Source organism: Octopus sinensis, linkage group LG14 (genome assembly GCF_006345805.1).
Source record: "Octopus sinensis linkage group LG14, ASM634580v1, whole genome shotgun sequence".
In the NCBI taxonomy this organism is placed as follows: domain Eukaryota; kingdom Metazoa; phylum Mollusca; class Cephalopoda; order Octopoda; family Octopodidae; genus Octopus; species Octopus sinensis.
This window is the reverse complement of record NC_043010.1, coordinates 19,655,083-19,676,479: the sequence shown is the minus strand read 5'-3', so window position 1 is coordinate 19,676,479 and position 21,397 is coordinate 19,655,083. Positions and strand designations below refer to the sequence as shown.

General features: G+C 37.3%; 1 protein-coding gene and 1 long non-coding RNA gene across 4 annotated transcripts in view; both read right to left on the bottom strand.

The window, feature by feature from the left end:
* LOC115219141 (protein MLP1 homolog) overlaps positions 1-21,397 on the bottom strand; it is a 197,500-nt gene that overhangs the window by 33,538 nt on the left and 142,565 nt on the right. For all 3 annotated transcript variants that reach the window (XM_036508716.1, XM_029789234.2, XM_029789235.2), the window contains exons 18-23: positions 21,135-21,208; positions 17,995-18,600; positions 3,648-3,746; positions 3,046-3,213; positions 1,213-1,702; positions 45-175 (exon numbers count right to left, since the gene is read on the bottom strand). In XM_036508716.1, the coding sequence (XP_036364609.1) occupies positions 45-175; positions 1,213-1,702; positions 3,046-3,213; positions 3,648-3,746; positions 17,995-18,600; positions 21,135-21,208 (1,568 nt within the window). The remainder of the gene's footprint in view (positions 1-44; positions 176-1,212; positions 1,703-3,045; positions 3,214-3,647; positions 3,747-17,994; positions 18,601-21,134; positions 21,209-21,397) is intronic.
* Positions 13,150-15,173, bottom strand: LOC118765907. Its single transcript, XR_005001823.1, has 2 exons — positions 13,394-15,173; positions 13,150-13,209 (listed from the first exon to the last, which is right to left on the bottom strand). It is a non-coding gene; the product is annotated as an uncharacterized LOC118765907 (long non-coding RNA).

Genomic DNA, 21,397 nt, shown 5'->3' with positions numbered 1-21,397 from the left:
GAGATGGAGTGGAGTGTTTGTGGTTTTATTTGAGTGAGACTTACCTGTAAATGTAGAGCTCTCTGTTCCTCTGCTGTCATCGTTTCAAGTTTGACTGGGTGTAGGTATTTATATGGTACCAAGCCAACTTTACCTTTCACTAAAGCTTCACAATAACCGTTAGCACCAACAGGTCCTGCACAATAGAAAATTATATACACGTATATATATATGATAATGGTTATTGACAATTTTGTCTATTTTCGGCATATTTGGCATTAGAATTTTTCTTTTGCCCTTATTTTATAAGTTATTTATAAATTTAACCTTTAAAGGTATTTTTTAATATGCTGGCCATTGATAAAATTTTTTTTTTCGAAAAAAAAATGTTTATCCTACATTAGATGTATATATATTACACACACATACACATACATGTATGAATGTATGTATGCTTGGCTTAACTGGGTAAAATTTGAAATCACTGTTAATAATATTCTTGCTTAAGAACAATATATTTGTACTCTACAAAAGAATAGAGCGGCCCTTCAGATTAATGTAAAATTGTTTTTATTATAACTGAACATTAAAACAAACATCAACACACACACAATATATATATATATATATATATATATATATATATGTGTGTGTGTGTGTATATACAAACTTAGATATGTTCCAACAAAAGACTGGTCCAGGCCATGTCTAACTTAATAGCATCACCTGATAGGATTATCTAAATCCTTTTTAAATTGAGTTTTGTGATATCATGGTCCATTCAAGAAGGGAGTTCTTGTTGAGTGAGTTTTATCCAGGTATGGATGGCTTATCCGCTATTCCTTGACAAAATTTGCCCAATTAAAAGAGCCAATTTTGTTGCCACGAACAGAGAGCAATTATTTCTCAGTTGTGATGGGCCAACCACAGATTGATAAACCAGTGAAATTGTCATAAATTCCAGGAGTATGTCTCTCCCTGTGTATAGATTGTTTTGCTGACAGATTTTGTCAAAGACCAACACAGAAACCCCTTCGTGCAGTAAATAAAGTTTGTTAATTGTTTCTGAGTGTTGATAGAGACTTCTACACACAGCTCTGGAAATACATTTTCATTCTGCATCAACATCAAACGCAACCCCTCAATGGAACTATTGAAAACAAACAAAATATCATTTAAGCTGTGCCCTGCCTCCCAGTGAAAGACACAAGAGTAAATTAATGAACAACTGACCTTTTTTAATAATGACATCACCTTCCTTGAGTGGTATCTCAAGGTGGAGGTGGCCACTAGCTGAAAATAACTCTGGACTGTAATCTGAAGCTGCCACAAATATAGAATTAGGGGCTAGCATCTGGGATTTTGGTTGCTGTTGTTGAAGATGATGTAGAGAAGTTTTATCAGGTGACCAACCAGGTAAGGTTGAAACAGGAATGTTACCATGGTTACTCTGCAGTAACAGCTGATGTTGCTGTTGCTGCTGCTGCTGTTGTCCTGCAGGAAGAAGTTTTGGGTCGAATGTGTCACTTCGCCTGCGGACGGTGCGTGAGAACGTCTGCGGAGCGAGGTGGCTACAGCTTGGCCAGGCACGGACTGGGTAAGGCATTTTCAACAAGTTCTCTACGTCAGATGCTGAGAAGCTGATCCGGGAGAGATCTGTCGTACTGTAGGAGTGTGCCAGAGGTGTTGGCTTTTGTGGATGGCACTGCGGGAAACTCTGCCTCTGTAAAAGACATAGCATTGATACTTTCACTCGCTGATATTTTGTAAGTTATAATATGTGTATACAGGTGTATATATATTATTTTTGTATGAGTATGGATCTATAAATAAATATCTATGTGTTTATGTATATGTGGGTGTGTGGTGGTAGTGCACATAATTTTCAGTTTGTACTGCGGTGGATGTATGCATGGACAAACACACACACACACACACATATAAATATATATATATGGAGACTGTCAGAATGATTTAGACGCCTCTGATGAGAACTCAATCAGGTTCAAAAATTGATTAAGGTTGGTCATCATATTTTTCAATCTGCGGAGAAATAGTTCAAATTTGCTCTGTTTATAATTATACCATATGTTACACACACGCACACACACACACACATATATATATATATATATTACTGGAAATCTCAAATGCAGAATAGCTGTAAGAACAGCTTAGAAGGTTGGGTAAATAAATACCCTTAGAAGACAGAAACAAGTGGCCTGTAGCTGCTACAGAGAATCAAACACTGTACATTTCAAACTTCAGTATCTGTTGTAAGGTGTTGCTCAGTTTTATAGTACAAAGAGCTCAGCCAGAATTTGAGAGGTACAAGGTTCGATTCTCCATAGCAGCTTGCTGGTCAGTTTTCCTGTCTTCTAAGCTGTTTTTACAGCTATTCTGCATTCAATGTTTCCTCTATTTTCTGTAAAATATAATTCACTCAGTGCCTCAAAGTTTGTTTTTATATATATATATTATATATATATATATATATATATATATATATATATATATATATATATATATATATATATGTATGTGTGTGTGTGTGTGGAGGCGCAATGGCCCAGTGGTTAAGGCAGCAGACTCGTGGTCGTAGGATCGCGGTTTCTATTCCCAGACTGGGTGATGTGAGTGTTTATTGAGCAGAAACCCCCAAAGCTCCACGAGGCTCCGGCAGGGGGTGGTGGCGATCCCTGCTGCACTCTTTCGCCACAACTTTCTCTCACTCTTTCTTCTGTTGGCCTGCTCACTTAGCCAGCAGGGTGGCATCATTTGAAGGCTAAAACAATGCGAAGTGCATTGTGACCAGCGATGTGTAACAACATCTGATAGCCTGGTCGGTCACGGTGATATATATAATATATATATGTATATAATATATATATAATATATATATATATATATATATGGTCATTATATAATCATTTACTTAGGGTATGCATATACATAACTGTTAAAGATTAGTTGCCTGGGAAAAAGGAAACCATGGTTTCAGGAGGATATTCTGCATGGAGTTATGGGGAGAAAAGACTGGGATAAGTCAAAGTTTCAATCTCTTACCTTCTGTGTGTTTGTGATGTCTGTATTACCCTGAAGCTGTGTCCGCAAACTGGTCAGACTTTGTTGACCTTCCACATGGTGTTGCCTCAATTCTTGCTGAAGACTCTTCAACTGACTCTCCAGCTTCTTAATGGCTTCCTCTCTTACACCTGCATCGGGGTTGGAACCCTGGGGCAGAGACAGACAGAAGTCAGATTTGATAGAAGAAGAGGAAGAGGAAGGAGGAGGAGAAGAAGACGGAGAATAATAATAATAATAATAATAAGAAGAAAGACCTTAGTATTTATGGTAATCAAAGACAGTTTATTTGCAAAGAATTTGCAGATGCAAGTGCTACCAGTTGAAAAGCTCCAAATAGCAGACACAAGTAGGCTTAAGAACTCACCAGTAGAGATGGTGCATCATTTCAGAGCCTTACCCTTGAGGGCTTCAATGCACAGTGCCCCCTCCTTACTGATGTTAGAGCCCTGCTTGTTAGAGCAGCATTGAGTCAAAGCTACAAATCTTGGCTCAATGTTCATCAATCCACTTCCGTCATTTCTTGTTAGCCAAATTCACTGACATGCCCATCCCTAGTGAAAGGAGCTGACTGACGTACTTACCTGTGGTTGGGACAACATTTGGCCAAGTCTTTCAATAGAAGCTTCCAGCATTGTTATATATTTGTTCTTGTCATTCAGCGCCTTGGTCAATATATTTACCTGGGAAAATAGTGAAAAAAAGGCAAATAATAATAATCCTTTCTACTATATGCACAAGGTCTGAAATTTGGGCGGGGGAAGAGCGGTGACTGGTTGATTACATCAATCCCAGTGGTCAACTGGTATTTATTTCATCGACCGCCAAAACAATGTAAAGTGAAACTGACCTCAGCAGAATTGGAACTCAGGCTAGAAATTGTGGGGAAGGGGATAAGTCAATTACATTGACCCAAGTGCTTGACTGATGATCTATTTTGTTGAGTCTCAGGTCAGTCAATGTGAGTGAATTCAATAAACAAACTGTTCAGAAACCTGTCACGTTATATATATATATATATATATATATATATATATATACATACAGATAAGAAAAAGTAATGGAGCAACAATTAACAATTGATCATTGGTATTAAAAGGTCATAGTTTAATTGTAGTTCAAGAACATTTACAGCTGTTTCAGTTTGTTATTTCAAAGTAATTTTGCATTTATCTCATTCCATTTAACAAACATTGTCAGAATGATTTAGAGTTTATCGAGGAATATAGAAAGGAGAAAAAGGAAAAGTTCAAGTCTTTAGGTTAACATTTTTGTGTCCTTTTAGGTTCTTCGTGTATGTTTTTTTAATGAGAAGGATACATTTATCCCTTAGACAGTTGCACAACCTCTAACTCATAATGTATATTATATATATATATATATATATATATACACACACACATGCACATGCACATAAACACAATTAGACTTGACATGTATATATAGATTTATATAGATACATATACAGTATAGTCACTCTTAACCTAATCCTGGATGAGCCCTACTAGCTTTCACCTTTTTGTCTACATACATACAGATATATGTATGAAGGCATCTGTTGGTCTTGCAAAACCATTGATTTGGCCATGGGAAGTCTTGCTTCGGTCTTTTAGACAAAGCAATATCTGCTGTGGTTGTAGAGACCAACATGTGAATGACAGTCCAAGCTACAGCAACTGCACTGGAAGGTTTTGTCCACTAGTTTTGTCCCCTGGTGTTGTTGTTTCTGTTGGTTTTGATTTTCTATATCAACAAACCTCAGTCTCTCTTCTCATCTTTTTAAACCTTCATCCAGTTCCAGTCTCCTGTGAGAGTAAGTAAGCATTAGCATTGTCTTCCCACTTTTCTAAGTCTTTTTAAAGAGACTTCATGTCTTTCTTTTAGACATCTTTGAAACAAAGATGAAATCACCCTGGCATTCTCTGGTCAGAGGCCAGTTCTCCATGCAGCAGGTGTTTGGGCACCCTCCCAACTGACGTGTATATGGCCCAGCTAGAGCCTCCTTGTTGGTGGCACTGTCTATTTGATGTCCAAAATCTGTCTCAAACTGTATATAAGGAAAGCATTAAGGCACCCTCTTGTCGAGAGGAGATGCTCAAAGTTTCTCCTCCATAATGAAATATGAAGATGATGCAAGTTCCATAGATTGCAACCTTGGATTGCATTGTTAGTTCACTATTCTCCAAGACACTCCTTGTCAGTTTAGCTTGTGTTGAAGCTGTTCATCCAACATGTCTGTTCACCTCAGCCGCAAGAGAGAGGTTATCTGATGGCAGAGCCAAGGGATGGGCATTTGTGGATTATCTCCCCTTCCCAGTTGTTGATGATATTAAGAGAGGCTTTCAACATCTTGGTGCAGCACTTTTCTATTCTTCAGATTGACGGTCAAGCTGAAATCTTGACAGGCTGCTGAGAGACTCTCCATGAAGTGCTGCGGTTGCTCCACCAAGTATGTTACCAAACCCACAATCATCTGCAAACAGCATGTCTCAGTTGACGCTCCAAAGACACGCTATATCATCATCACCACTTAAGTTTCCCATGCTGGCATGAGTTGGGCAGTTTGACAGGAGCCCCAGTCATCTATTTTGGCATGGTTTCTACAGTTTGATGCCTTTCCTAATGCCAACCACTTTACAGAGTGTAAACTGGGTGCAAACACACACATGAATGTGTGTGTATTTTTGCCTGTGTTTACCTCCCAATCTCGTACTTGTTTGGTTATGTCCCTGTACCTTATCGTTTACAGGAGTACCAGGTTTTCAAAAACCTGCAGTTGATTTAATCAATCTGATACTTCAAGGTGGTGCCCCAGTTTGGCAGCTGTCCAATGTCTGAAACAAGTAAAAGAATTTTTTTTTTCTTTTCTTTCTTTGAAATTACACAAATTAAATAAATGGATATAATTACATGATATAATTTAAAGAAAGCACCCAGCTGCCTGAGTCAGAGCAGATATGCTCACAACCCTTTGCACATCACCCAGCTACTGAAAAACTCTTGTCCTAAAAACTATTTATGGACATTTTGAGTGGACAAGAAAAGGACCAAATACTCATTGTAATTTATACACAGGTTTATATTGCTAGGAAAGGTATTTCTCTTGAATGATCTGGCTGTCACATATTCCACATAATCAGAGCCTACCCAACCACAAGTCTACATTTCATCTGTTTCTAACTGTTCATGTCACTCATTTAATCCTTTAGCATCTCAACTGACCATAGACGGCCCAAATATCCTACCTGTTTTATGTTTAAACTGTCAACATCCAGCCTCTTATACCTACCCTACATTGTCATTATAAAAATAGTTGCATCATCAAAATCTTGAAGCTACATAATAATGCATGATTAATCCAAAATAATGGGATCATAATAAGCCTTACATTTGACAGAGTAATTGAAATGCTAAAGAGTTAATCCATCAGCACTTTGATAACTTTATGAAAAAGCATAAAAACAAAGATGGTGGTGATGGATTTCATTTTAGACATTCTGCTCCCTTCCCTTTCGTGCCAATTCTTTTCTTTTATGGTTCTTTTCCATCTTTTTTGTGGTGTTAAGATTGCCATTTCTCTTCCTTGCTTATCTTCTCCTCTTTGTCACCAACATGATTGGATATAACTAGCTAGTAAGGATCCTTGATCCAATTTTAGGAGCAACGATGAGGTAATTCTTCCAATCATTGCAATGTTGCTCACAGCTCCCCCTTTTCTTCTGAAGTTCATCCAACTGAAACAACCCTTACTGCTACATGTATAGCATCTTAGCCTTCTGTATTAGTTTTATTGCAGTTCCTTCATGATAGGAATCAATTCCCCATATGGGGTCTTCTGGTGTCATTAAGACATCTTGTTCTTGTGTTTATTTGGTTCCTATCTCCTACCTGAACTGTGCCATGAGGGTGACAAGGGTCAGGTTCATTGCAAATATCCTTCACTCCGATCCTCATATTTCACCAATTCAAGTACTGTGGCACCAATATCTCCCCACAAATGGCCAAAACTAAGTCTAATTGTTCTTTGAGGGCATCAGGAAACCTACTCTAGTTTGGGTGGTGCAGAGTTAGGTAATTTCCTTTGACTACTCTCTTGTATGAAAGTCACTGGTAAAGAAGCACTTTGTTGGTTACACAGCTCTGCCAAGTGGATTTTTGTTTTGGCTAAGTGAGTCATGTTTAAAATTTTATAGGTTAATGACAGCATGTGTGGAAATGTAACTGTTGTCATTTTTGTTATTTTCTTTATTTGACAAGCATATGCACATGTGGTGTTGTTACTTTTCCTTATATTGAGCAAAATTGCATTTTCAGATGAATTATGATTGTCTGGACTTGAGAGAATAACTAATTGCTTCGTTGTCATATTTTTTCTATTTGTCATTTTTAAAAAAAATTTGCTCAAAGAATGATTTTTCTTTCCAAAGGGTGTAATTTGTCTGCCACCCTCAAGACATTTTCTACCAATTCAAATACACCTATTATAGCTGAAGCTCCCCGTTTTATCTACATTCCACCCTAATAATGATTTCTAAGATAGGCACAAATTGTGTTTTTTGAGGGGAAGGGGTTTAACTGATTTATTGACCTCCACCAGTACTTAAGTGATACATTATCTTAACCCTTGAAAGATGAAAGAAAAGCTGACTGCAACAGAATTTGAACTCAGAACGTAACTAAAGACCTCAAAACTTTTTGCCTAGCACTATCAATTCTACCATCAACCCTAATAACTTGGAACATAAGCACAAGGTTAGATATTTTAAGGGAAAGGAACAATTAATCATATCAACCCCAGTTCATGACTGGTACTTTATCTCGGAAAGATGAAAGGCAAAGTTGATCTCAGTGGAATTTTAACTCCAAAAATAAGAGCTGGAATAAATACCACAAGGTATTTTGCCTGACACTTGATCCTGCCAATCCACTTCTCCACCCTGCTCCTCAGCAACAGAGGGTGGATGGGTGGGGGGAATAAGGAAGGCAGTCCTTGATTTGTGTTTATTTCTATTAACATGGGAGAATTCTTCATTGCTTCTTGTTTCCAAGACAACAAAAAAGCCTTTATGTGGTTGATTGACCTGCTAGAAATAGCAGCAAATAAACACCACCACCTCAAATCAATCTGTTAAATGATAGAGTCCAACAGATTCAATAATTAGATGAGATGGCCATGGCTGGGTTGGGATGTTTTTTAACATAAGTCAGTGCTTGATCTATGTCTTGGACTAAACAATTCAACAACTTTACTGGAATGATTTAATCAACCATGTATGGCCCACATATTCTGTTTTATGATCTAACTGGCTAGATCCAGCCTCTCACACATACCCTATAATGTCATTCTAAAAATAAACAACCACATCCTTGGAACCTCAAAGCTACAAGTTAATGCCCGATTCCTTTAAAACATTGTAAACAAATCAGAGAAATCTGAAAGCTAAATGGTTAAAGTTAGAACAGAGAGACAAAATTGAATACATTCAGTTTGGTGTCCTCCTCATTGTTTCTTAACCAAATATCAGAATAATCTACATGCAGCTGCTAGTTTATGCCTGTGGCAGGGGTAAGGAAATACCCTGTCCTTCATCAATCTGTCACCGTCACCAAATATATTACAATAAGCTATATAAAACAGCTAATTATGACTGGAGTTGTGTGGTGGGGAGCAGTAAAGGGATTCCCTATTTTCTTTCAAGATCCCAGCTTCACATCCTATTGTATCCAACATCGATGAATAGAATTACTGTGCTGTGGTGTTCGTGCTGTTCTTATACTGGCTCTCCATCAGTTACGATGAGTGTTCCAATTGATCCAATCAGCAGAACATCCAGCTTGTGGAATTAACACGCAAGTGGCTGAGCGCTCCACAGACACGTGTACCTTTAATGTAATTCGGTGTGGTATAGAATGTGATAAGGCTGGCCCATGGAATTACAAGTAAAATTCATCTTTTGGCAGCTGAGTGGACTGAAGCAACATGAAATCAAGTGTCTTGCTGAAGGACACAATGCCGTACCAGGAATTGAACCCATGACCTTACCACCATCAGCCAAATACCTTAACCACTAATTTCTCTATTTTTATTGAAAACATCACACAAAAACCAATAAAAGTTGCTCAACCTGCTAAAGTACATCAAGGTCTTAAAACTAATGACACCTTAGTTAATTTTTAAGGCCTTGTGCCTGTCTTAAAAATCAATATATATTTCTTATATAAACATAAATTATTTTTTAACCCTCAAATTTTGTAGGGAGAGGGCAAGTTGCTTGAAGCATTTGGCTGGTGCTTAATTTTGACAAGATATGAAATGAGAATATACTGAGCCCAAAAAATGTTGCAAAATGCTATTTACAAAGCTCTAACAATTCTGTCAATCTTCTGCCTAATAATAATAATAATAATAAGAGCACTCAGAGAGTGCAAACCTCTGCCAAGGCAACACCAATGTCCTCTCAACGATTAGCAAGAGATGATTTTTAAAATGAGAATATCTGAAATAAACTCAACTGCTCTCACTAATGAGAATACTAAAAATGAACTTGACCGTTCTCAAAAATTAAGTAAAAAAACAGGAAAAATAATCCAGAATCCTTGTCTGGTACTGGATTGATCCCAAAATCTAATCAGCCCATGCCAGTTACGAGGCCAAACACCCCTGAAAGTTTCATCTAAATCATCCAGCAGTTCTTGAGATATCTTGTCCACAGACAAACAAACATGACTGAAAACAATACCTCTGCCTTCACTAAGGCAGAGGTAATAATAATAATCTTTTCTACTATAGGCACGAGGCCTGGATTTTTGTGGGAGGGGGTAGCTGAGTGGTACTTACTTTATCGACCCCCGAAAGTATGAAAGGCAAAGTCAACTCAGACAGAATTTGAACTCGGAACGTAAAGCTGGAGGAAATAATGTTAAATACTTTGCCTGACATGCTAATGATTCTGCCAGCTTGCAACCTTCAACAGATCCCTTTTAATCTTGGCAAAAGACCAGAATTTTGGAGGGGAGCAAAAGTCAATTACATAACTCCCCCAAATTCTTCATACTTATTTTACCAGCCCCCGAAAGATGGAAGGTAAAGCTGTCTTTGGTGGAATTTGAGCTCAGAATGCAAAGAGCTACAAAAAATACTGCTAAGCATTTTTCCAGCTCACCACAAGGCCAGCAATTTCAACAGCAGGGATAAGTCAATTACATTGACCCCAGTATATGACTGGTACTTGTTTTATCAACTCCCAAATAGATGAAAGGTAAAATCGACCTCAGCAGAATTTGAACTCAGAACATAAAGATGGATGAAATGCTGCCAGGCATTTTGTCCGGCATGCTAACCATTTGGCCAGAATAATAATAAGATCAGTGGTTCTAACTTCAGACACAAGCCAAGTAATTTTAAGGGGAGGGAGTTAGACACCGACCCCAGAAATGGACAAGTGCTTTATTGGTCGCCAAAGGAGGGAAACTGAAGCTGAGCTCAGAGGGATTTTTAACTCAGAACAACTGGAACAAATACCACAAGGCATTTTGTTTCCAACATCTTATTAACAACAACGATACATTCTCATTTAGGTACATAGCCAACCCATTTGAGTGGAGTGGGACAAGTCGATAATATTGGTGCTACACACTCAATTCTATCAACCCTGAAAAAGATGAAAGGCATATTGACCTGAGCGGGATTTGAACTCAGGTGTAAAGAGCAGGAAGAAAGGTCACTAAGCATTTTCGACCAACATGCTAAAAGGCTTTGCAAGCTTGTCACCTTAATAACAACAACAACAATTCTTTCTACTAGAGGCACAGGGCCTGAAATTTGTGGGGAAGGGGCTAGTTGATTATATTGTCCCCAGTACGCAACTGGTACTTATTGACTCCGAAAGGATGAAAAGAAAAGTTGAACTTGGTAGAATTAATAATAATAATAATAATAATAATAAATAAAATACCACCTGTATATTTGGTTAATGACTTTATTTCAGAGGAAAAGAATGATTATTTTAGTTTGTTTCAAAGAGAGGGGGGGGGGAGAGAGAGGGAAATAATGGAATCAAATGTCTTCGGTTTAGAAAATTGTGTACAACTAGAACATGAGAAATTCCGGATATTTTTATGTGTATATATGCATGTGTATGTGTGTGTATATGCGCTCACACACACTCACAACATTCATTCTTTCTTGTCTTATGAGTAGACACAACAAAATATACAAATATCTTAACCTGCATTTATATATGCACACCACATCAACACATTTGTGTAGATATGTATATACATAATTTACATTCATCATTTAGTGTCCGTTGTCCATGCTGGTATGGGTTGGACAGTTTGACCAGGGTTGGCAAGCTGAAAGGCTGCACCAAGTCCCCCAGTCTGATTTGGCATAATTTTCTATGGCTGGATATCCTTCCTAACACCAACCACTCTGAGAGTGTTATGGGTGCTCTTATGTGCCACCAGCACGGAATACCATTAGCATGACACTGGTATCTGCCACAACTGTGATTTTGCTCGGCTTGATGGGTTTTCTTCTCAGGCACAATATAATGCCAGTGGGCTCAACACTTGAAAGGAGCTCTGCCACCTCAGTAAGGCCCAAACTCAAAAGATTCTTTTCACATGCCACTGGCACAGGTGCCAGTTACGTGACACCAGCATCAGCCACAAACTAGAATTTCATTTGGCTTGATGGATCTTCTGAAGCACAGCATATTGTTAAAGGCCTCGCTCACTAGTCATTGACTCTGTGAGGCCCAAAGTTCAAAGATCATGCTTCAAACTTTGGGCCTCACGGAGGATCACCACCTCCTCTTTCCTCCATCAACCTCTGGCTGTTCTACCTGTTGTTCTCATCAGTCTAACACGATCTCGCTTCCGCATTATGTATATTACATATATTTCACATTTCCCACACATAGATTTACAAAATCAGCTGCACACACACACTCAGACTCGTATATAACCATATATACAGTATAACACACACACAATATATATATATATATATATATAATATATATATATATATATATATAAGAGGGGGGCAGAGAGGGGCATTCAGAGAGAAAAAGCATGATGTAATGATTATATATAAATATGAATAATGATAATAAAATATATACATATGAATAACATGACTTATTGATCCTTACATACATACACACACACATACACACACACATACATATATATATATATATATACAAGAGGGAAAAAAAGCAAACTATGAAAAGAATAAAAATCAATAACAAAAAAAAAACAATGTTTACCAATAACTAGGAGACATGATTCAGTATGTCAAAATATATACATAAATAAAAATACTTAATAATAATAATAATAATAATGATAATAATAATATTAATAATATTAATAATAACAACACAAAAAAATCTGTGATGAGTTCACAACCACAACCCCTTAATGGGTTTGCAAAAATGCAGTAAAAAATAAATAAAATATCAATGGTCAGCAAACCAAAGAAAAAAAGGCAAAAATAAAAACCAAAACAAAACAAAAAACAAAGATTCCACAGTTTGTGCTATAAGCAGTAAGACAGAGAACACTTGTTAGTTGGTACTGGACAGAATGGTAGGCAACAGATTATGTAAAGACATGACACAGCACAAGAACTAATAATAAGACACGTGGAAATATATTGACACGTTGGAAGCATATAAATGTTTGGAACAGCTTCTTCTAACTACATGCAATAAGCAGCACAGGTTACAAAGACGTGTTTATAACAGGTTTAGCCAGACTTAATAGGGTTTAAACAAAACAATCCACTATTAGTGAATGACACCAACAATAACAGTAACGAACAAACATGGAAGTGGTTTCAGGACATAAAGCAGAAGAGAGGAAAAGGTAGAGAGGTTAACGTAACAGATTGTATAAGAGAATTGGAGTTTAGAAGTGTAATTAGTATTGAGGGAGAGGTATGGCACACAGATGGAAACCAGTACTAACCAGACACGCACACACAGGTGGTTCTGTTCACTGATGGAACTAGTTCAAACCACAGGTGGTCCTTTGCAGAAACCCCTCGGCAAATCAAAATAATTAAAAGTTTTCACATCAAACACCCGTGTTTCATTGTCATGAAGCTACACAAATGGATGTTGATAGATAAACCTATTTCTTTACTACCCACAAGGGGCTAAACACAGAGAGGACAAACAAGGACAGACAAACAGATTAAGTCGATTATATTGACCCCAGTGCATAACTGGTACTTATTTAATCGACCCGAAAAGGATAAAAGGCAAAGTCGACCTCGGCGGAATTTGAACTCAGAACATAGCAACAGATGAAATACCGTTAACTAAAACAGGGAGTAGATGTAATACCATGTGATAGATGCAATAAATGGTTAACTAGAAGAGAAATTAAAAGGGAATTGCCTCCAAAAACTATTAGAAACAATTGCAATACTGCAAAGAATGTTGGCAATCTAGCTGGAAGTATTGAATAAATAAAATATAAAACATGATTTGAGAATGACAATTACAAATTGTAATTCACTGATGAAGACAGGAAATTAGGGCATCGAATCGTTGAACTGGAAATTATGCTCAAACAAAGCAGTATTTACCATAGGAGCAGGGCATTACAAGCTGGCATTGGCGTATATGATACAAAGAAGTAAATAACAGCCAAACACCCAACAAAAATAGAAGGAACAACATGGGACGAAATTAAATAACCATTCAATATGAATGACAGGACATGTATGGTAAACCAGTTCCTTTCTCTAATAAACCAAATATTTCTAAACAGGAAGAAACTATTTCAGTCTCCTAACATTCCAAAACTACATGGAATTATCTTTTTAATTTTTACTTGTTTCAGTCATTAAAGTGTGGTCATGCTGGAGCACTGCCTTGAGAAAAGTGGCCAGCAAGCTGCTACAAAGAATCAAACTCTGCACCTCTCAAATTATTGCTGAGTGCTTTGTACCATTAAGATAAGCGACCCCAGACATAATTATAAAAAAAAAAAAATGGTCGCATATTTGAAGAGAGAGGAACTGTTGACTGAATCAATTCCAATACTTGTCATTCTCTCTTAGATAAATCCTGCTTGAAGAAAATGATTCTCATTGACTGCTCTAACGCCAGACAGACAGGAAAAAAAAAAAAAGACGTAGATCAACCAAATGAAGAATATCTTTAAAAATTTGTACCAACACTCTGGCTTCTTCAAACATTGTTCTCCAAGAAAATATGGTACAGAGACAAAATAGGGGACATTCTAACCTTCATGAAAATCATGTAGCAGCACCTTTCAGGAATACAGAATGATACAATATCTATTTGGTGGAGACATATACTGTACAGCCCAAGATCTAACTTAAACAGAAAATCAGAGCTAATGTCCATCTGTCAGCATAAACAGGCAGCTCTGTTAACCTCTACATCTGGTTGATGCCACATATCATAGACTGACAGCAATCTGCAGTTTCTATTAGTATACTCATAGCAATAGGTAAAGGCACAAAGGAAACAAAAGTGAAATGTCAGTATTGGAAATGACTAATGCTAATACAAGAATTTTCCAGAAAGTTCTAGAAGCTGCCTTTATCGCTACCAATGTTTGATGGAATGAGAGTGCTTTTACTGTACAGTTGGTTGTTGTTGTTTAGCAAAGGTAAGCTGGTAGAAATGAGGAGGAGGAGAAGTGCTGAGAGCTGTACAAGAGGAAACATTTTCCCAACAGATAAAGATTGAAGAAATGCAACACAAAAGAAAAGCAAGAAATGGTAACAACAGCACAAACAAGCAGAAGCACAAACGTAAAGGAAGGGAAAAAGTTTATTTTGTAACTAAATCATATGGAATCCATCAATGGGTGGCATTGGACAAAATACTGTATTCCACTGTGTGGCATTTGTTGGCTGAGAATTATATGTATGTGTGTGTATGCGTGAGAGAGCAAACTGTAGATATGCAAGATGTAAACAAAAGGAAAAAAAAAAACCCAAACCAGCCCCCAGTATATCACTGGTACTTGAAAATACCTCTACCCACGATGTAGTCCAAATCAATTTTTTTTGTCTACTCTCATCTCTTATGTAAAGTATGAAGAGGTGGAGGATGTTGAGATAAGGAAAGCTGAGAGATAGAATTTAAATTTCCAAGTTATAAAACTGAACTGAGATGCTGGAAATGGTGAAGGTGGATTGAAATAGACTTTCACAGCAATTTGTATTTGGGATGAGAGGAGAAATAAAATTTTAGAGGTGTCCTTGTCTAGCCACTAACTTGATTCGGATCCATGTGTGGAAACTAAATCAGTTATAGGATGGAAGACACACATATCAGCCATCCATTAATACACACAATGATTATTAACTTCACACAGACACAATGGAATCATGTCAGTGACCAGGTTGCAGTTGGTGTGATGAAAATTTTGACACCAAACAATAAATGTTAAAGTCTTCTGTGTGGTTTTGAATGGTTAACATGAATCTTTCATAAAGCAATAAAAAGTAAATTGTAATCATTTTTATTCATATTTCTGGAAAATTAAGTTGAAATTTTAAGATATTTAAAAAAAATTTGTTTCTTGGGTCAAGGTATATTGTCAGTTTTAATGATATCACAGTTTTGTTATTTTAATAATAATCTTAATTATGATTTCTCCACATTGTTCCAAAGGGTACTTCTTGACCATTCCTACAACGCACATGTATATGTGGATACACACATAACTAAATACATATATATATATATATACATTTATATACCTATAAAACACACACTAAATCAACTAAAATATAACACCAAAAAAACAGGTATTGTTCAACAACAAAACAAAAATTAAAAAAATTTCAACTTTCTTTGTTACAAAAACATTTTGTTTTGTGTTTCAGTCCCAGTTATACAGACAAATACTGACTTGAACCGTGGTCATTATATTACCATATCAAACACCATCGCTACTACCCACCATAGATTAAGGCACAGAAAACATATTTATTTACAGGGAACAGTCGAGTTGACTGAACTAATCCCAGTTAATCACTGGTATATGTGTGTGTTTGCATGTGTGTCAATACCTCTCCAAAGATTTTATTTCCAGTTTTAGTCATAAAAGAGTAATTCCATCAGACCAAAATAGCAAAAATATAAAGCAAAAAAAAAAAAAATGCCTAACAACAACAAAAAACAAAAACAATGCAAAACAAAAGTCTGTAATAAGAAAATACAAACAAAAAAATGGGAAAATTCTTTTGAAAAGCAATTTCCCTTCATCTGATTACATTTAAAATATTGATTTGATTAGATAGGATTTTGACTAGAAAAAAAAAACATTTTTTTTGTGTATAAATAATTGTTTTGATTGAAGCTCTCTTCTTCCTAGATTATGACTGGTATTTATTGACCCCCAAAAGACATAACAGGGCATTGTGGACCCTGACAGGAATTTGAAATACAAACATGTAGATGTACTCATGACACAAACCATTATTCATTCATTAGATGGTGTTCATTTATAACACATTTATAACACATTTATAACAAAGCATTCACCCATTACTGACTGAGGTGTTTCAGTTTTCAGTTGATTTCTCAAAACAACTTTAGATTGTCTAAAAACAATTTATATTAAATGATAAAAGTGTCTCTGCAGGGAAATAGAAGAGGACCGAAGTGAGAGATAAAGAGAAGAAAGAGTAAGGGTGATAGAAAGAGCAATTAAGAGAGAGTTTTTGCCTGCCATTCACTGATTGATCTTTCTCTCCCTTATACACAGTTATGTCCTGTTCTACTTACATAGACCCCTTCATCATTTCATAAATTTGTTTTACCAACAGTCCAGTCCAGTCTCTATTGACCGGTTTAATCCACCAACATTCACACTCCAAACATTATCTGACCATATTTACACGCAGAGAAGAGAGAGGAAGGGGGACAATTTAGAACTTATTTAACTAACTTATATAAAAAAAAAATTATAATTTTATATTAAAAAGAAAAATATCTGGGCATCTGTTTTATCACACACACACACACACAGTGTAAACAATATCGTTAAATGCAGCTTTTATTTTCACGTAGAAACATAAGCACTCAGTATGCCCTTGGAACGAGTCTTCTACAATGCTGTGTGTGTGTGTGTGTGTGTGTGTGTGTGTGTATGTATATATATGTGTGTGTGTGTGTGTGTATGTATGTATGTACACACACACTGCCTGTATTCACGGTTTGAATGCTGTTCTATTCGGGAATCCAGAATATTCAGAAGACTTTTGTCTCAATGACAAATAATCTGCTGAAACCATTATACAGAAGTAACTACAAGAACCGTGTGTGTGTGTGTGTGTGTGTGTGTGTGTATGTATATATATGTGTGTGTGTGTGTGTATGTATGTATGTACACACACACTGCCTGTATTCACGGTTTGAATGCTGTTCTATTCGGGAATCCAGAATATTCAGAAGACTTTTGTCTCAATGACAAATAATCTGCTGAAACCATTATACAGAAGTAACTACAAGAACCGTGTGTGTGTGTGTGTGTGTGTATATGTGCATGTGTGCTTGTGTATACATGGTTAGTGAGTGTGAGTGGATGCTTTTATAACTTTTTTTTTATAAAAAGATGTTTTTGTTCATAGAATAAATTAAAAAAAAAAAACAAACAAAATGAACCAAAGCAACATGCTTCACCCACAGTCTATGGTGGTCCGTGTGTGTGTGTGTGTATATATATACACACACACACACACAGACACTCAAACATGCAGACATGTATGTATAAAACAAACTAATGGCAGCTGAGTCCAAAAACGAGGGTGTAGATAAATGGAAATGGCCAACAGAAAAAAAAGCCCACTAGACATGCTGATGGTGTCAGAGGTCAAGTAGAGACGAGGGAGGGGATAACATCACTGAGTTGGGGGGTACCAACCTGTTGTTTTGATTGGTCATTTGTGTTGGCTGTTTGTGGCATGTGTTGCTGTTGGCTAACGGTTGCCGCCGCTGCCGAGGGTAGAGTTGACTCGGCTTCAATTAAATGTTTGTCAGTGACGTCATTATTGTCAACGAAAATTACCTCAGGTTCTTCAAGGAGCGTCGGTGGCTGGTCGGGAGGAGGGGTTTTCGGCAAAGGTGGCTTCCATTCATCATCTTCTGTGCTTGTTTTGGTTTCATCTGCTGCTGTTGCTGTATTTGATGCCGTGCATGGCAGTGCAGCAGCAGCAGCATTTGAAACGGAATCGGTGCCGGCCTGCACCTGTTCCACCTCAGTACTTGGCTGTTTATTTCCATCTTCATCTTCAGAAGACAGCCACATATCTACTTCGATTTCTTCAAATTCCTTTTGTTCATTGCTCATTGAAGGATTCAATTGGTCTTTCGGTGCCCTCTTCTTCACCTTTCCTTTATCCAATCGTTGTTTAAGGATCTGGGCCACCACCACCAAGTCTTCCGACGAGAGACTATTAATTAGCTCTTTAATTACTTTCTTTCGATCAGATTTAGATGCTTTGTTGAATAGACAGGGAGTTTTTGAACACTAGAATAAAAAGAACAAAAAAAAAAAGAGGTTAGACATGTGTGTGTGTGAGAGAGAGAGAGAGAGAGTTTATCCAGCTTGAATTTAGATGTATACCTTTTCAGATATACCTGGCCTTGGCTTTCACAATTCATCAACTAGACACAACATATATACTCACTAGCGTAGCTAGAGTACGTGCTGCCTGGGGTGGCCCTTCTGTCTGCTGCCCCCACCCCGGACCACACAAAAAAAACATATATTGCCTACAACAGACCCAAATGTGTCACCCCTTTAAAAATTCCGCCCAAGGGGGGGAACCACTTCTACTGCCCCCCTCTAACTACACTAGTGCATGTACTCATAACTTCCTCTTTTGTTTGTAATATCAAACCATGTGTGTGTGTGTGGAGGGGGTAGGTGGGGAAAGGGACCGAATCGTTAACGATTTTGGTTCCCTATGACATGGTTCCAGATGCGATTTGACTGCAGTACTTTGGTCAAGATTTAAAAAAAATTTTTTACCTAAGTGCTGACTTGGGAGTGGCATTTGGTAGTCAGAAATTGCATGGCACTGCATGGGATGGAGTATATCCATAAACAGAAGGCCCAGTGTTGTTGCATTGCGCCAGATACAAGTCGATGGAGAGTAGATACTCAGAGGATTTTATAAGACATAAGTAAAATTAAATCTCTGAGGGTGTTGGATTGGCAGAAACAGTTAAAATGGAAGACAAAATGCTGCCTGGCAGTATTTAGCCGTGTGTCTATATGTTCCAATTTCAAATATCACCTTGCTGGGAGTTGGTAAGGGTTTGGTATCCTACTTTCACCTCTTTCTGGGGTTAATAATCTTCATCTTTAGTTACAGTTTCTCGTTCAAACGACATTACAGGTAGAATTGTTGGATTAAGACAGTAGGGTGTTTTGAGGGAGATTTGGCTGCTATTTCTACCAGGTCTAGCTACCATGTAGTGGCCTGAACTTAATTTTCATTCACATATTTGCATTTCAAAAATTTAACACAATCTTTTCCATAAATCAACTATTGTAAAAATTTTATACGATTACCGAAATGATAAGGTTGAGAAATGCTGTTATGGATTATGCCTAACCAAAAACGATCACAGCCACATCATCAAAACAGACCGAGTGAAACTGGGTTTAGCTGCTAGTATATATATCTGAGAGAGAGAGATATGATGGAATCTCCTGTTATGAGAGTTCTATTTCTGCTGAACAACCTGCACAAATTCATTAGAATCCATAGAATAGGAAATTCCATTTGGATGAACAACTAGAATATTCTTTTATTCACACATTAGAATATTCTTTTATTCACACATACCAAACATGGATGTACAAACTGTAAAAGGTTATAAAAATTAACTTCGGATTGAAAAGCAAAAAGTTTTCTCATAGTGTTACAATTAGGTATCTACTATTTGGCAGGACACCACACTAAACTGTACATGGGAATTACATTAACCCATTTGATATCTACCTGGCTGAAAGTGCTTCTGGCTCTTCCACCAAATCTTCCACCAAAAACCTAACATGATGATAACTAAGTTATTTTACTAAATTCTTTGTTATATTTAAAGTAATTGAAAGAAACACAGAGCATCTCAAAATAAATATAGTAACGGAAGGGTTAAAATATATTCTTTATTCTTTTATTTGTTTCAGTCATTTGACTGAGGCCATGCTGGAGCATCGCCTTTAATCGAGTAAATCGATCCCAGGACTTGTTCTTTGTAAGCCTATTGGTCTCTTTTGCCAAACTGCTAAGTTATGGGGATGTAAACACACCAGCATCGATTGTCAAGTGATGTTGGGGGAACAAACTCAAACACATACGACGGACTTCTTTCAGTTTCTGTCTACCAAATCCACTCACAAGGCTTTGGTTAGCCCGAGGCTATAGTAGAAGACACTTGCCCAAGGTGCCATGCAGTGGGACTGAACCTGGACCCACATGGTTGGTAAGCAAACTACCTACCACATAGCCACTCTTGCACCTATAAGTTATTTGTTTTAGAATTAAAAAAAAATTTATTTTCTCAGTCTCTAAAACTTTCTTGCATCGTTCAAATCATACACTTGTAACTGAACAGGTGACTTCTCGTTATGTCCAGCATAGCAATGTCTCACATTTTGATTCAATGTTTGCAACAAGAATTAATCCAAAAGATTCTATTTCCACATCTGTTTTTACATTTACAGTGCTGCCTTGACTGGCTTCTGTGCCAGTGGCACATAAAAAATACCAACCAATTGTGGTCGTTTCCAGCTTTCTCTGGCTCTTGTGCTGGTGGCATGTAAAAAGCACCCACTACACTCACGGAGTGGTTGGCGTTAGGAAGGGCATCCAGTTGTAGAAACACTGCCAGATCAGACTGGGGCCTGGTGCAGTCCCCTGGCTTCCCAGGCCGCAGTTGAACCGTCCAACCCATGCCAGCATGGAAAGCAGACGTTAAACAATGATGACAATAATGATTATCGTTATTATTATTATTATTATTATTGAAAGGTACTAAAGATTAATGACTTACCAACCCCTTCGCCTCCTTGCCTGCACCTAATTGCTCCGTTTTCACCTGAGAAACTTCTTTGCCAGCATCAGTACCTGAAAGAGGAGAGGAACATGAAGAAAATCAGAGAATCATTCCAAACAACGGGTAATAGCGTCAACAATTGAATGAATTACTAACATATTGTCCAATTTGACAAAGTGAGGGTTGACTGATGTGGTCAAGGACAAACGCTTAATATTTATGACACATTATTTGAGGGCCGTTGTGTTTCAGTGTTCCTG